This window comes from Temnothorax curvispinosus, unplaced genomic scaffold (assembly GCF_003070985.1).
Source record: "Temnothorax curvispinosus isolate PA1 unplaced genomic scaffold, ASM307098v1 QBEX01009716.1, whole genome shotgun sequence".
In the NCBI taxonomy this organism is placed as follows: domain Eukaryota; kingdom Metazoa; phylum Arthropoda; class Insecta; order Hymenoptera; family Formicidae; genus Temnothorax; species Temnothorax curvispinosus.
Genome location: NW_020219496.1, coordinates 133,913 through 147,534, shown reverse-complemented (window position 1 = coordinate 147,534; position 13,622 = coordinate 133,913). Strand labels below are relative to the sequence as shown.

Sequence of the window (13,622 nt, the reverse complement as noted above, 5' to 3'; positions counted from 1 at the left end):
AGAGTATTCATTATGTACATGGCTCTGTATTCCACGTTTTTCAGACCGAATGGTGAGTTTCCTAAAGAATCTTTTTAATATCTCGACATTAATTGAACAAATTTGCGGATATGGATCTATTGGCCTATGTTTCTAATACTTTGAATCAGTAAATTCGCCATATGGTACGGAGAACGTGTAACTCAATTTCTGTAACTACCGCTGAAGATGGCTCAAAACTGAACCGAAACGTACGGATCGATGTAATGTATCAAAATGACGAATAAATCAGTTATTTCTGATATTACGCACTGTGATCTGCGTCTGACCCTCATAGTTTTGACTTCTCCTATTTTAATCTCGAGGTTCCTCATATTACGTTATTTATTTTTTTTAACTTTCTTTGATAGAATTTTATTATGCTTCTTGAAGGAGTATAAATTCTTCTTTCGAGTACATGATAAAGACTCTTTCTAAAATTTGTACATTTTATAACTATTATCAAGAAAATATTCTTTCTTAAAGACAACCGTTACTTATTAAAAGAAAAAAGTAAATTGAGTAATCGCTTTTTTAAGCAGTAGAATTGATATTTTCTTGTGTATGCATGTACACACGTATGTACATACGTGCGCACAAAAAAATTTTCTATGTCGTTAGAAAATTTTACTATCATCGCTTAGAACGGGGGCCCGGCGTTACGCGCCGCTCGTGCGTGATCGCCGCCGCTTGTTGTAAACAACTGCCCGCGCGCGGACCGCGGGGCGGTCGTATCTCACGGCGCGCTTGGATTTGGCGATGGGCCGGGCCAATACGGCGATTTTTAATTATTAATAACTCATAAACTATTGAGAAAATTGCAAAATGGTACAAGACTTTTCGACTCAGTTTGGCTCGTTCTATCTAAATACGAGGAAAAAAAATCCAGTATATATATATATATAGGATATATATATATATATATATATATATATATTTTTTTTTTATTTATCGAGAAAAATATGTATTAAATGCCTGTATTTATAAGAATTAAACAAAATTAGACAGATTAAAATTCAAATAAGACACTTTTTTCATTTTTACTTATTGAATATTTACATAGTGTATAGAAAGACTATATGTGTATGTGTGTGTATGAGCAAATTTTATCAAAACATACGAGAAATGGTAACAAAGAAAGCAAAAAAATAAAATAGAGAACAAAAAGCTTAGAGTAAAAATCAGTGACAAAGATAAAAATTAGTATACTATACGTAATACAGTACCGGTTAGAAGTATTGCATCGCTTATGAAAAACAAAGTCGTTACTTTAATGAAGAAAGACATACATTTTATTTTAGTACTGTTATTTTATGTTTTGATAGGAATATTGTGAGAAAAAACTATATAAGATCTTAATAATTTAATTGCGTTATTATTATCATCAAGATAATACAGGCCGACGAATTTCGACTTTTTTTTATCCTCAAATCTCAATAGTCGTTTTCGAAGAATTTTGACGTGCTGAAATCGAATCCGTTGCCCGAATTGCTCTATCACGTCAGGAGATATCTGTACCTAAAAGTGCCTAAAAAGAGTAAAAAGCCATTTTTCGGTTTCTTCAGATTAAAATAACTATAAAACGATACGTGTTAGGCCCATTTTCTCAACGGATTTGAATTCTGCAAAAGAAAAGCTATAGAAGTCATGCGTTTATACCTTGAAAATTGATAAAAAAAAAAAACTATCTACTTCCATGACGCTTCTACCTAGCGGGGTCGCAACTCGTGCACAAGTTAAAGCGTCCTGGAGATAAATATAGTATTTTTTTTATCAATTTTCAAGATATAATGTATGGTTTCTATAGATTTTTTCCTGCAGAATTCGAATTCATCGAGAAAATTGGCCTAACACGTATCATTTTATAGTTATTTCAACCTAAAAACCGAAAATCTTTTTACTTTTAGGTACGGCGGATATCTCTGAAATTTGACGTGATAGCTAGTGCAATTCGGGCAACGGATTCGGTTTTTGGACGCCAAAATCCTTCGGAAACGACTATTGATGAGATCTGAGGATCAAAATTTACTACGTGTAATTATACAACGTCAATTAAATCATTAAGATCTTTGTTCTTTTTCTCAAAATATTTCTTTCAAACTATAAAATAACAGTACTAAAATAAAATTTTATAACATTTATGTACATCTTTCTTCATTAAAGTAACGATTTTCCTTTCCATAAGTGACGCAATACTTCTAATCAGTACTGTACGTAGATTTCCAAATAATTGAACTTCCGGCTTAAAGTAAATTAAAAGAAAAAAGTATCGGATCGGCGGTTGGCAACCGACTGAAACAGAGCGCTATCGATCAGCGCTCGGAGGTCATGGAACAAGTAAAAGGACTGACCGTCGATTACACTGGTGACATCCGGATCGCACCAGTTGAACACTCATTACTCATGCAGGTAAAAGGAACAGCGATCAGCATCTATTATATGAATAGAACGCATTAATCGGAGGCGAGGAGCAATCCGTTTTGAAAACGAGGTAATTATTTACAATATAGGGCTTTTTCTGAATTTTGAAATTTTCTTGCGGCTCTCTTGGTAAAAACCTTTGTTGTGACTCCGACAGTGATAATCAATCGGGGGAGCCCGAAAAATATGTACCCTACCAATTTTTTTACCAATTTTTTTAACCTATTTTTATACCTATTTTTTTCCGACATACTGGAATACACACACGCGGAAAGGTGCAAGGGGAGGCCTTCTGCCTCCCCTCCCGCGGTAGGTAGCGTGGACCTCGCTTTACAACTTAAAGTACATGCTAAGGCTGCGGTCCGATTCACACTCACAGCGTTGAAAGCATCGCTTTTTATACAACGCTGTGAGCGGGAATCGAACCGCAGCCTTTAGCATATATTTTAAGTTTTAAAGCGAGGTCGGTGCCTACCGGAGGCGGGTGCGGGAGGAGGGGCCGAAGGTCCCCCTTGCACCCCCCGCGCGCGCGCGCGTGTGTGTATGTGTGTGCATATATCTCCGAAGCTATTTGAGTCCGACCTTTATATATATATATATGAAATGATTCGAAAAGACTCCCCCAACAACATATTTAAAAATAAACCAAATCGGAGAGGAGGCCCCTTTTAGGCATAAATACCAAAGAAAATTAAACGTTTGCGTGGAAAATTGAACAATACTTAAAAAAAATAGATTATTAAAAAATAGGTATGGTGTACATATTTTTCGGGCTCCCCCTATTGATTATAACTGATGTCAGACTCAAAAGTTTTTACCAAGAGAGCCGCAAGAAAATATCAAAATTCGGAAAAGGCCCTATATTGTAAATAATTATCGAAAACGACGACAAACTGTTTCGTCCTACTCTCAGGCTTTCTTTGTTTTACCATTTCCCGTACAAATCAGTAAAAATTTTTCTCTGAAGTAGAATCAAATTTTGAGACTGAATTTTTGAATCCGATATATAGAATGCTCCTATGATTCATGAGGTACAGATATAGCTTCATTTTAAGACGGAGTTAAACACTAGGATAAGATTTTCGCTGTGAAAGTGAATAAAAACTAGATATATTTAAATAAAAATATTGCAATTTAAAAAAAGCAAAAGTATACACACAAACTAATTACGATCCGGCAAGCGCTTATATTTCTGTGATGATGATGCGATATCAATAACATTATAAATATAATAGAGTGTTACAGTCTTTACAATCGGATTCTCTTTAATCAGAATACAGCTATTGTTAACTGGGCACAAATGCGATCTCAAAGTTAATAAAGGTATAACATTAACTGATATTTTCATTGTCGCGAATATTTTTGTTTGCTGGCTCGCATTAATTCATTTATTCATGTTAAACTTTTTTTAAAGCTAATCCATTTTCATAGTACTAATGTGCATTAATATTATACAGCATGATTCAGGATCTCTGCGACAAAACTCTGAGGAACGATAAATCTCGCAAAGAGGACCATTTTCTGTGAAGCAACTTGTGTTGTCTGACACGTCGTTTAGGAGCTACATGACCGCGTAGACAGGTCTCAGGTGACATTTATCACAATTATGAGATAAATTATTCATTTATTGTTGCAAATACACTTGCAGACAGTTTAGAAGGCGTTCAAAGTGTACCTTGAGCCTGATTGCATTCATAACACCATCGTAACATTGTCGGACTCTTTCGACATTTGAGGTCATGTTGAGGCTAATTGTAGCGCAGAATGCAATCAGGTTTAAGGTAGACACTTTGAACGCCTTCTGTAAACTGTCTGCAAATGTACTTGAAACAATAAGTAAATAATAAATTTATCTCATAATTGTAATAAATATCACCTAAGACCTGTCTGCCCAGTCGCATAGTTCCTAAACGACGCGTCAGAGAACATAGGTTGCTTTATAGAAAAAAGTCCTCTCTGCGAGATCTATTGTTCCTCAGAGTTTGTCGCAGAGGTCTTGAATCACCCTGTATATTAATATTGCATATATTATAATATTAAAATATTACAGTTGCCGGTTGGATATTATTCACTTTTGGTGCACTTCAAATTCCATTCTGGATGATCTACACGTGATATTATCAAAAAGAAATTTGGGACCATCCGAGGTAATCGTGTTCGCTAAATATTAGGTGTATAATTAATTTGGCATCTTTTTTTACAAAATTTGAAAGTTATTCACAAGAAATCAATTACAAGTATAATGTTTAAAATAGTCTCCATTATTTTTTTCTCAAAAGACTTTTTCCCATTTATCGGGCAGTTAAATACTCTCGTGGAATTAGCTTACAATTAGCGATTTTGAATCGATAAAGTCTTCAAGACTTTTTCCGACTTCTTCCACTGTCTTGAAAAATATGTATTAGGTAATGCTGGAGCGACCGAAACAAATGGTAATCTGATAGGGCTAAGTGTAATGAATAATTCGGAGCATATAAGGGAGAATTTTCCAGTCTAAAATCTAGATGTGTGTGACATCCTTTGTCGTCTTTGTAGTACGGCCGAACATATATATTGTCGTACTGTAAAATGACCTAGTTCCGAAAACTCTGATACCATTTTTTGCACATATAGATTGCATTACCCATATTACCTTCACCCAGAGCAGAACAAATTATTTCTGCGGCTTCAGCAGTATTCTTTTTTAATTGAAATGTGAAAAAATATGCAGTGCCACAAATGCTGCTTTTCGCACGTTATCATGTTCATTACTGTTTTATGAAGTTTTATTGTCTGTTTTGTCACGGCGTATGATATTTTGCAAATGTAAGAAATCCACATTTGCAAACAGTTACAAAGGGGCGAGAAAGTACATAATCATAAAATGGAGTTATAATAAGGCACCGAATTAATTTACACACCTAATATATCTGTACTGAATATTATCTATTAACGATTGACTATATATTGTAATTTAAGTTTTTCCTCTCAGTAAATAAAAGATAAAATGAAAACAAAAGAAGGATACTGAGGATTTTGAATTATGGAGGAGGGAAAGAGGATGAGGGTCTATCTTCTGAATTCAATTTCTGTTTAAATATTCGAATGTTTTTGTGCAATATATTTTCTTTTTGCAGATGTTTAAGGCAGCCTTTATCCCTTCGTTAGAATGGGGCCCGAAAAGTCCAACGCATATGGCGTGCTGGCGTGAATTTAAAGAGACAATGAGGAAGAAACACGAAAAACGCAACTGCTCACGAGTGAAGCAATTTGTTTATGTAATTTTCTGCTTGGAACACAAACTTGTCTGACGTCGTTTTAAGTAAGTTTAGGACGTCTTAAGTTTAGCCTGAAATCTTATGTCTAATTGTTGCACAAAATCATAACGCGTAAATACGCTGGTTCACAATCAGTGTACATACAGGGTGCATTAATGCACAGTGCATTTGTACTCACTGTCACAATTAGAGTGCACCGAGCATTCCTACCTATAGGCTTCGCTACATCCACTACTCCATTTCCGATCAGCTAAGACATTCGATAAAACCATCAGATATTAGAGATATAGCAAAGCATACGGAGAAGAACGCTCGATGTTTTTGTCCAGTCTATTTGTATCTATTTCTTTTAACCCTCTTGAGGCACAATCTGTAATTAAAGAAATAGATCCTTTAGAATAAAGTTTATTCAACGTCCAGTTGAAAAACCAAACACAATCATTACACTAAGAATTAATTGAAAGTGACGGAATAATAAAATAATTCTAAAGAAAAAAAAAGAAAAGGGGATATAATTTGAAACACCTTTTAGTTTCGTAGAATCGACATTTAATTTTGGAGACAGAGAAATCAATTTTTGGGTAATTTATTTTAATACATTTATTTCTTGCAGGGAAAGTTATTTATTTAGTAAGCCATCAAACGGCGTCGCGTATCACAGGGCATGGATAAAATTGAAGCTGCGCATGTAATGTGTATTTGAGATATAACGTGTAAAATAAAAAATAGTTCTAAATTCGCATTACACATATTGGTTTAAAAAACAGTTTAATGTATCCCGTACAAATATAAATATTCCTTTGGAACCGTAATCCTCGTACATAATTGTGAATATAAGTATCGATGGAATCCTGTGGATGGAATATCGTTTCTGATGACATATACCAATCCGTTGTGAAATTTCCGCCTCTAAGATAAATATAATAAGGATAAGCAGGTTAATATATTGGCGAGAAGTTTCGGTGGCGCCCCCCGCGGAACTACTGTAAGTCAGACACTTGTGGAACGAAATATTTTGTCCCAAATAATCATTGCACTGCGGGATACAACAATGTGTAATGATACGCCTCTTTTTCTCGTGTTTTGCCTTCATGTCGCAAGTGGTTTACTAGCACAACGGAATACAGTGTCTGACTTACAGTAGTTCCCCTAACAGCAATAATATCCTGTATATCTATAAAATATACTAAGGATGTACTTAATATACTTATAATATTTTATGCTTCACGATATCCTCCGAATATTTTCAGAATATACATTTGCTGTTAGGATCTGCCGGGGACACCATCCGAATCTTCTTGTCGCCAATAGAAGCCGGTAATATCCACATGATAATATAGCATATTGTAAATATGCGAACAAAACAAAACATTTATTCTATTATTCTTTTCAATCAAGATATAAGTGGCATCTACGTTTACTGCATTACACTGATCTGGTTATCCTTATTGAGATTTTTCTATTAAAAAACAAGCCCAGTTTTATTTTATTTATCTTTAAGATACACCTCTCACTTAATTATATATTATTTCCACTTATTTTGCATTCTCAGATATTTTCCGAACGCTATATATGTTTATTTCAATAAAATGAGTATGTTTCTCTCGTGTAACTTTGAGGCCAGGCAATATAGGTAAGGCTGTATATATTGACACACAATTTGTCACGAATTCGGAACTTTTCTCTTTTATTATAAAAATATCAAAATTGTCAAAATCGTAATCGCAAAATAAGTGAAGATGGATTATCTATTTTACAAGATACTCGTATTTTTAAGATAATATTTTTTTTAGAAACATAACGCAATAGCAATACTGTTTCTTATATAGGGTATTCCAAAATTAATCATTTTATTTCTATTACAAATTCTGATAACATAGGTGAAAATACAGAAATTTGTAGAAGAGTTGGATTACTGATATAAATTGTCTTTTTGAACGGTATGATGCTAAGACACATTGCAATATCAATTTGAACTTCGATCACAATGATGAGAAATGCAGATGAAAAAATACAAGCCTAATCTAAGCAGTTACTTATAAGATACGGTACTCCAAATCTCATTATGTAAAGCTGAATAGTAGCAATTTAGAAACCACGTTTTTGTTCACTGCAGCACTGGTTCAAAATTTACAAGTTGCGGAAATAAGATAATTAATTTTGCCCTGTATAAATTAGATGCAAGTATACTCAAATTCGTAAATTTACTGTTTACAAATATAATTTATATATAAAATATTTTTTATTCATGTTATTAAAAATATAACTTTATATATTTGATCAATACTTTTATAAATAAAGATAATTATAGATAACTTTTAATCTCCATTGCCCTCGTTCAGTATAAACATCAGTGCTCTCGTGAGCGCCGCGCTGCGCTTTGACTATATAAGTATCTTTTGACGTACCTATTATACAAGTATGGACTGCTAATAGCTAACTTCACGCTGATTGTCAAAAAATGGCGACCTCATTAACCAAAAACTGAAAAGTAGATATAATATTGTTATGCCGCGTTGCCGATTGGTGACGGCTTACGGCAAAACGTTTATTATTTTCGGGATCTCTTGACCTTACGAGTTGGGACTCGGTAGGCACAGGCGGGCAGACTAGGAAGCGGTCGGGTTCGCAGGTGGAACAAGGTGTAGGCGTCGTTAAATGAACTTCACTTCGTTTTACTTTATATTGGAGCTTTATTTCAGCGCTCCTGTTACACTCACTAACTTACACTTGTAGTTGCCTTTCACAATTATTATATCTTGCACGCGCTTTGTTATAATGTAGAACTTCGCGACACGACTTACGGGAACGGTCACGGGTAGAGTCTCCGGTGTATTACTCTCCGTCGCGGCTTCTTCGACGGTCCCTTATATTGCTTTGAGTTATGCCCTGTCGGCACTTTTGCGCCGGGTTCGACGGTCCCCCGAATGAGGCTCGGTCAGTGACCGAGCGCATTCGCAATCTCGCTGTACTCCCGCGGTTCCGCGATTGTCGAAATGCGTTGTCGCACATTCCTATGCATCTCGCAATATTGTGTCGAAATGCGTTGTCGCACATTCTTATGCATATCGCAATAGTTCGATTGACGCGGAAGCTTGATGAACTTCCGCGTCCGCGTCTGCGTAAATTGAGGAGTCTTTCGAAAGGCAATTTCCTCGAAGTCTTTCGAAAGGCTATTTTATAATTTTATTATAAATAATTTAATAATTACCCGTTGTAATTTTAGATTACAACAATATGTATACTTGGTAAGAAAGAGACGCAGACAATAAGAGTAACAATTAAGTTAACCAACATTGACAACATATATCAAGGTCATTGAAATCGGTGAGGTGGCCAAACTTTTTTTGTTAATAACTTTTTAACGAATAACGACCGTCTTGTAAAAAATTCTGAAGGTCACTTGGGGTCATGACCTTGACAACATATATCAAGGTCATTGAAATCGGTGAGGTCGCCAAACTTTTTTTGTTAATAACTTTTTAACGAATAACGACCGCCGACTAAAAACCTATGAAGGTCACTCAGGAGGGTGACCTTGACAACATATGTCAAGGTCAAGGTCATTGGCAGGTGGGGTATTAATATGCATAATTACCACGATGCTATATTTTCCAAACTTTTTTTGTTAATAACTTTTTAACGAATAACGACCGCCGGCTAAAAACTTCTGAAGGTCACTCAAGAGGGTGACCTTGACAACATATATCAAGGTCAAGATCATCGACAGGTGGGGTCTTTTTATGCATAATTACCCTACCCTTCTCCTCTCACTTAACCCTTTGGACCAACGGCTTAACGTCTCTTTCCGAAAGACGGAGCCCAATTTGCTCCGCACAAGAGCCTATCTTGCACGGAGGGCCCAGCTTTCGGAAAAAACATTCCATGTTTACATGGCTCTAGTAGACTCGAACCTGGTTCTTCAGATTACGAGTCTGGCGCTCTACCACTAGACCACACTGCCGCCTTGTTTATAACTTGTATTCTTATTCACGGATTAACAGATAGCTGTAAATCTTGATCAACTGTCATAAAGTTCATTTTCGCTGGAAATGTAGGATATGCATTGATTATATTTAATAATAAAGGCAGTAAAGAAGAGAGTTTAGGAATCTGACTACACTATCGAACACGTGCGGTGGTATGCAAAAATAAATAAATATATATCAATACGTAGTGCAAAAAAAGTTTATTAGACTCTCTCTGTTTGAAGTTGAGAAAAAGAGAGAGAGAGAGAGATTGTGTCAATACGGCCATCTGCGGCCTTTGAAATATGATAGGTCAGACCGCGCGTTCTGAGAAAGCCGGTGTGAATGCGCGCAATAGGCGCCGGCCGCGTTGCGTCCCAGGCGTAGAGGCGTAGTACTACCGCGCGTGCTTGAGCATGTTGGAAGGGGCGCGCAGCCCGGGCGAGCGAGCAATGAGCATTCGTCTTCTAGACCTCGTTCAGTACACATCTGTTGTAATCTGTTCTAATAACGTATTAAATTGCGTCATTCTTTTCGTAGTGAGCTTTAGATTCGAGTCGCGGAAATATCGAGATCTGTTTCTTAATGTAAAACAAACAATATATCGGTTTATCGTGTATGCGACAAATTCGAGAGAGCGACGGTCGTCGTAGCAAAGATACGAGCCCTGTTGGAATATTCAAGCTACGTTTCCGGACACCAGGAAGGAAGCCTCTTTGAGAACGTACGAGTAGGACTTTCAAGCAGGAGATGAAACGCCATCGAGGAATTGAGGACCAACTCTGCTTATAGTTTCTTCTTTGAGAACATTCAGGAATATTCTCGTTGAATTATATGCTAAGAGTTTCGAATACAAGGTAACCGAATTTCTCTTACTTGAGTAGAGACGTTAGTATTTCATCTAACGTTACAAAGAGGATCCTGATCAAAGGATCCTTAATTCTCTTAGGGTTATCCTTGTTTGATTGAGGAGATATAATAAGTTTCGCGAGTTGAGAGGAAAACATCCTCTCTTATTACAGGATTGTGCACAATTTATTTCGAGTCAATTATATCAATGAGCTCAGTTAACTTTTATATACTTGTTCAATTCGTTGATTGAAATCAGTTCCTGATTATAACAAACTGTAAAATATTTCTTATTCTTTTACTTGCGTTCGAGAAAGCGTGATCATCAGATCTTTTGTATTCAATTACATGTAACGTATATGCATACTTGCGTCGTTATCACCGATTGCGATAATCGATTAATATTAGCTCGAGTTTTATGTTGATAAAATCTCTTGAAATATTCTATTCTTTCGTATGTTTAACAGAGTGAACAATTGACAAATTAGAGTTATTCTAAGGAAATATTTCTATAATTATATCGTATTGATTCTAGTTTGATCAAAGCATTTCTTCTTGTAAGTAATTCTTTAACTTGCGTGCGTATGAAACAGTGTGATAAACCATTACTTTCAGATATTGTGTAGTAAATAACATTTAAGTACTTTCATACAAACGTCGATTTACAATTAAATCCGACTACCGTGCATTGCGATAATATACATTCACTTTCATTTGCGTTTCGATACATTCTATTGAGATATTATTTAACCACGAGTATTCTGTGAATTGGTATTAATGTCTGAATACCTGTCTATAATAATAACATTAATTCGTGTTCCTCAAAGTCTGATTATATTAAGCGTTTCTTCTACTATCTATTCGTGTCATTAATTATTTCTTACGATTCGAGTAACAATCTTTTGTTTATGTGTTTTATATATATAATCTTGAGTGCGTTCATTCCTTTTCAAAACCTATTATATATGTTTTCATACAAATTATTGCAAGCGATATTGGAATTCTCGAAACGAGAATTAGTGTGTCAATCCAGGATTATTAATTCTACATCTCTTACTGATTGTTGAACTTACAATTTCTAACGTTTCTTTATTGTCTAGCTCGTTAATAGTGCAATTAATTCTATCGAATTAAAGAACATTATTTTATAAATATATCTATTTAAGAGCAATTAAATTGACACACTGATTCCACGCATTTTTTATTGCTTTAATTACTTTAAACTAATTTTGCTGTGTTTCTTCATATATATTGTGCGTTGTATGTTCACATTGAAACGATTTCCTTTTCTTGATCGAGATTAAAACTGTCGCTGCTTTATGAGTTTAATTTAATGAGATAGAAATTTAATTAGATAAACCAAGATACGTCTCACTTTCACAGAATTGTTGAATTCCAATACAGGATCAATTTTCACATATATAATTATTAAAAAATAGAAACGTTACGAATATCAAGGAATGGATCCGTTCATATTAATTCTTTTATTCATCTTATTATATATGATATGATTTATGTTTCTTATAACCCAGAACATTTATATGTTTTATTGTACAAATACTGGTAAGGTTTTGTGGCAGTTTTCCTTACCCTTGCAACAAATGTTGGTATTCATTTAATATTTCTGCTATTTAAAAGTTTCTTTTATTCAAATAAATCATGATACACAATTTTTCTCTCTCATCAAAGATTCGTTACATTTGTTCCTTTCTCATCTAAATCACGAGGCCAGGCTCGTGCGCGAGCTTGTACCAAACACTCTCTTTTTACCTCTAACATAATAATTATATTATCTGACAATAAATGCGAATTAGGGACTTTAATGCGTGCCTGTTCTTTGGAATTTAGCTTACCATCAAATTTTAAGTACTTTATATAGCTATAATAATTAACAATCTATTCTTAATCACGAACAAAAATTTGATGACGATGGAATCTTAACATAAGCAATTGTATTTCTTCTCAAACAAGTAACAAATCAGCTTTTACATTAAAGAATTGGCTCGTTCAGAGCAAAACAATTTTTTCCTTCACTATGCTTGTAATATAACTGATTAATATTTAATTTATCTCCAGTCCATATTGATTTGTCACGCCAGTTAATTGTTATTGCTTGAGTAATGATATAGTCAGCTATTTCAAATTTATCTCGCTATCTTGAAGACTATTATAATACGAATGTAATATTAATTTGTATTTGTAAATATTAAAGTGCCTTAGAGCGTATCCAAAATATTTATATTTGAAACTATGCTTTTGATACTACATATAAGAAAGATTCATTACGATATCAGGGCATAAAAGTAGTTCCCACTTTGTATTAAAATAGCCTCATGTAACACTTAATTCAACAATTTTCAAGAGAGAAAGAGAAAACAGATATGATTCTAACAGACTATAGGGATCATAATTATATGTATAACTTTTTTGTTTTTCTCTCCCCCTCTCTCTCGTGTTTTCCGCGAATAATAAATTTTTTTAAATATAATAATTAGATTACCTATTGATTGAATTATTACATCTGCACTGTTCTGCTGTGGCGGCATTGGAATATACTCGCGATGTAATATGCGGTAAAGATCCAAGAAGATTAGCACCACGCAAATTGCCAGCGAAACCACTTCTTCCTAAGAAACTGTGAGCGCACTTATAAAGACGTGTTTGCAGAATCAGTATATCATCGAGGTCCTGTTCACTGTAACGTAATCATATCACATTTTAATTTACTATTAAATCAAATTAAATTCCTGGTTCGCATAATTTTTCCGCATTCTATTCTGCATCTTAAAGGGATCATAAATTAACTAATCCAAATTACCGACAATTGCAGGGAGGGCTCCAACTTTGAGTAGACTGCACAGAAGTTGAAAAAGTTTATACACAATTAAAATATGCACAAAAACACATCGCGCGAGTGTTGATTTCAAGACAAAAATCGAAAAAATTAAAAAAAAAACATTTTTAAGCTGTCACCTACCGTAAACGGGAGGGTCCCGTTTGCCTACAAAACGATTGCCTACAGGTTCGTTTGCACACACCCATTGCACACAATCCCGATAGCACACATTTCAAATTGCCTACAGAGCGATTGCCTACAGGCATTATTGCG

The 13,622-nt window shown here is 34.8% G+C and overlaps 2 protein-coding genes across 2 annotated transcripts in view; one reads left to right on the top strand and one right to left on the bottom strand.

Moving 5' to 3' along the window:
* LOC112459314 overlaps positions 1 to 5,563 on the top strand; it is a 13,431-nt gene extending 7,868 nt beyond the window's left edge. Inside the window, exon 2 of the mRNA XM_025023350.1 lies at positions 5,556 to 5,563. Coding sequence (XP_024879118.1) covers positions 5,556 to 5,563 — 8 coding nt within the window. The remainder of the gene's footprint in view (positions 1 to 5,555) is intronic.
* The window catches only part of LOC112459313 (tubulin polyglutamylase TTLL5), a 69,214-nt gene continuing 61,150 nt past the window's right edge, over positions 5,559 to 13,622 (bottom strand). Inside the window, exons 10-11 of the mRNA XM_025023349.1 lie at positions 13,014 to 13,208; positions 5,559 to 6,066 (exon numbers count right to left, since the gene is read on the bottom strand). Of these exons, the coding sequence (XP_024879117.1) occupies positions 6,027 to 6,066; positions 13,014 to 13,208 (235 nt within the window). The 3' untranslated portion in view covers positions 5,559 to 6,026. The remainder of the gene's footprint in view (positions 6,067 to 13,013; positions 13,209 to 13,622) is intronic.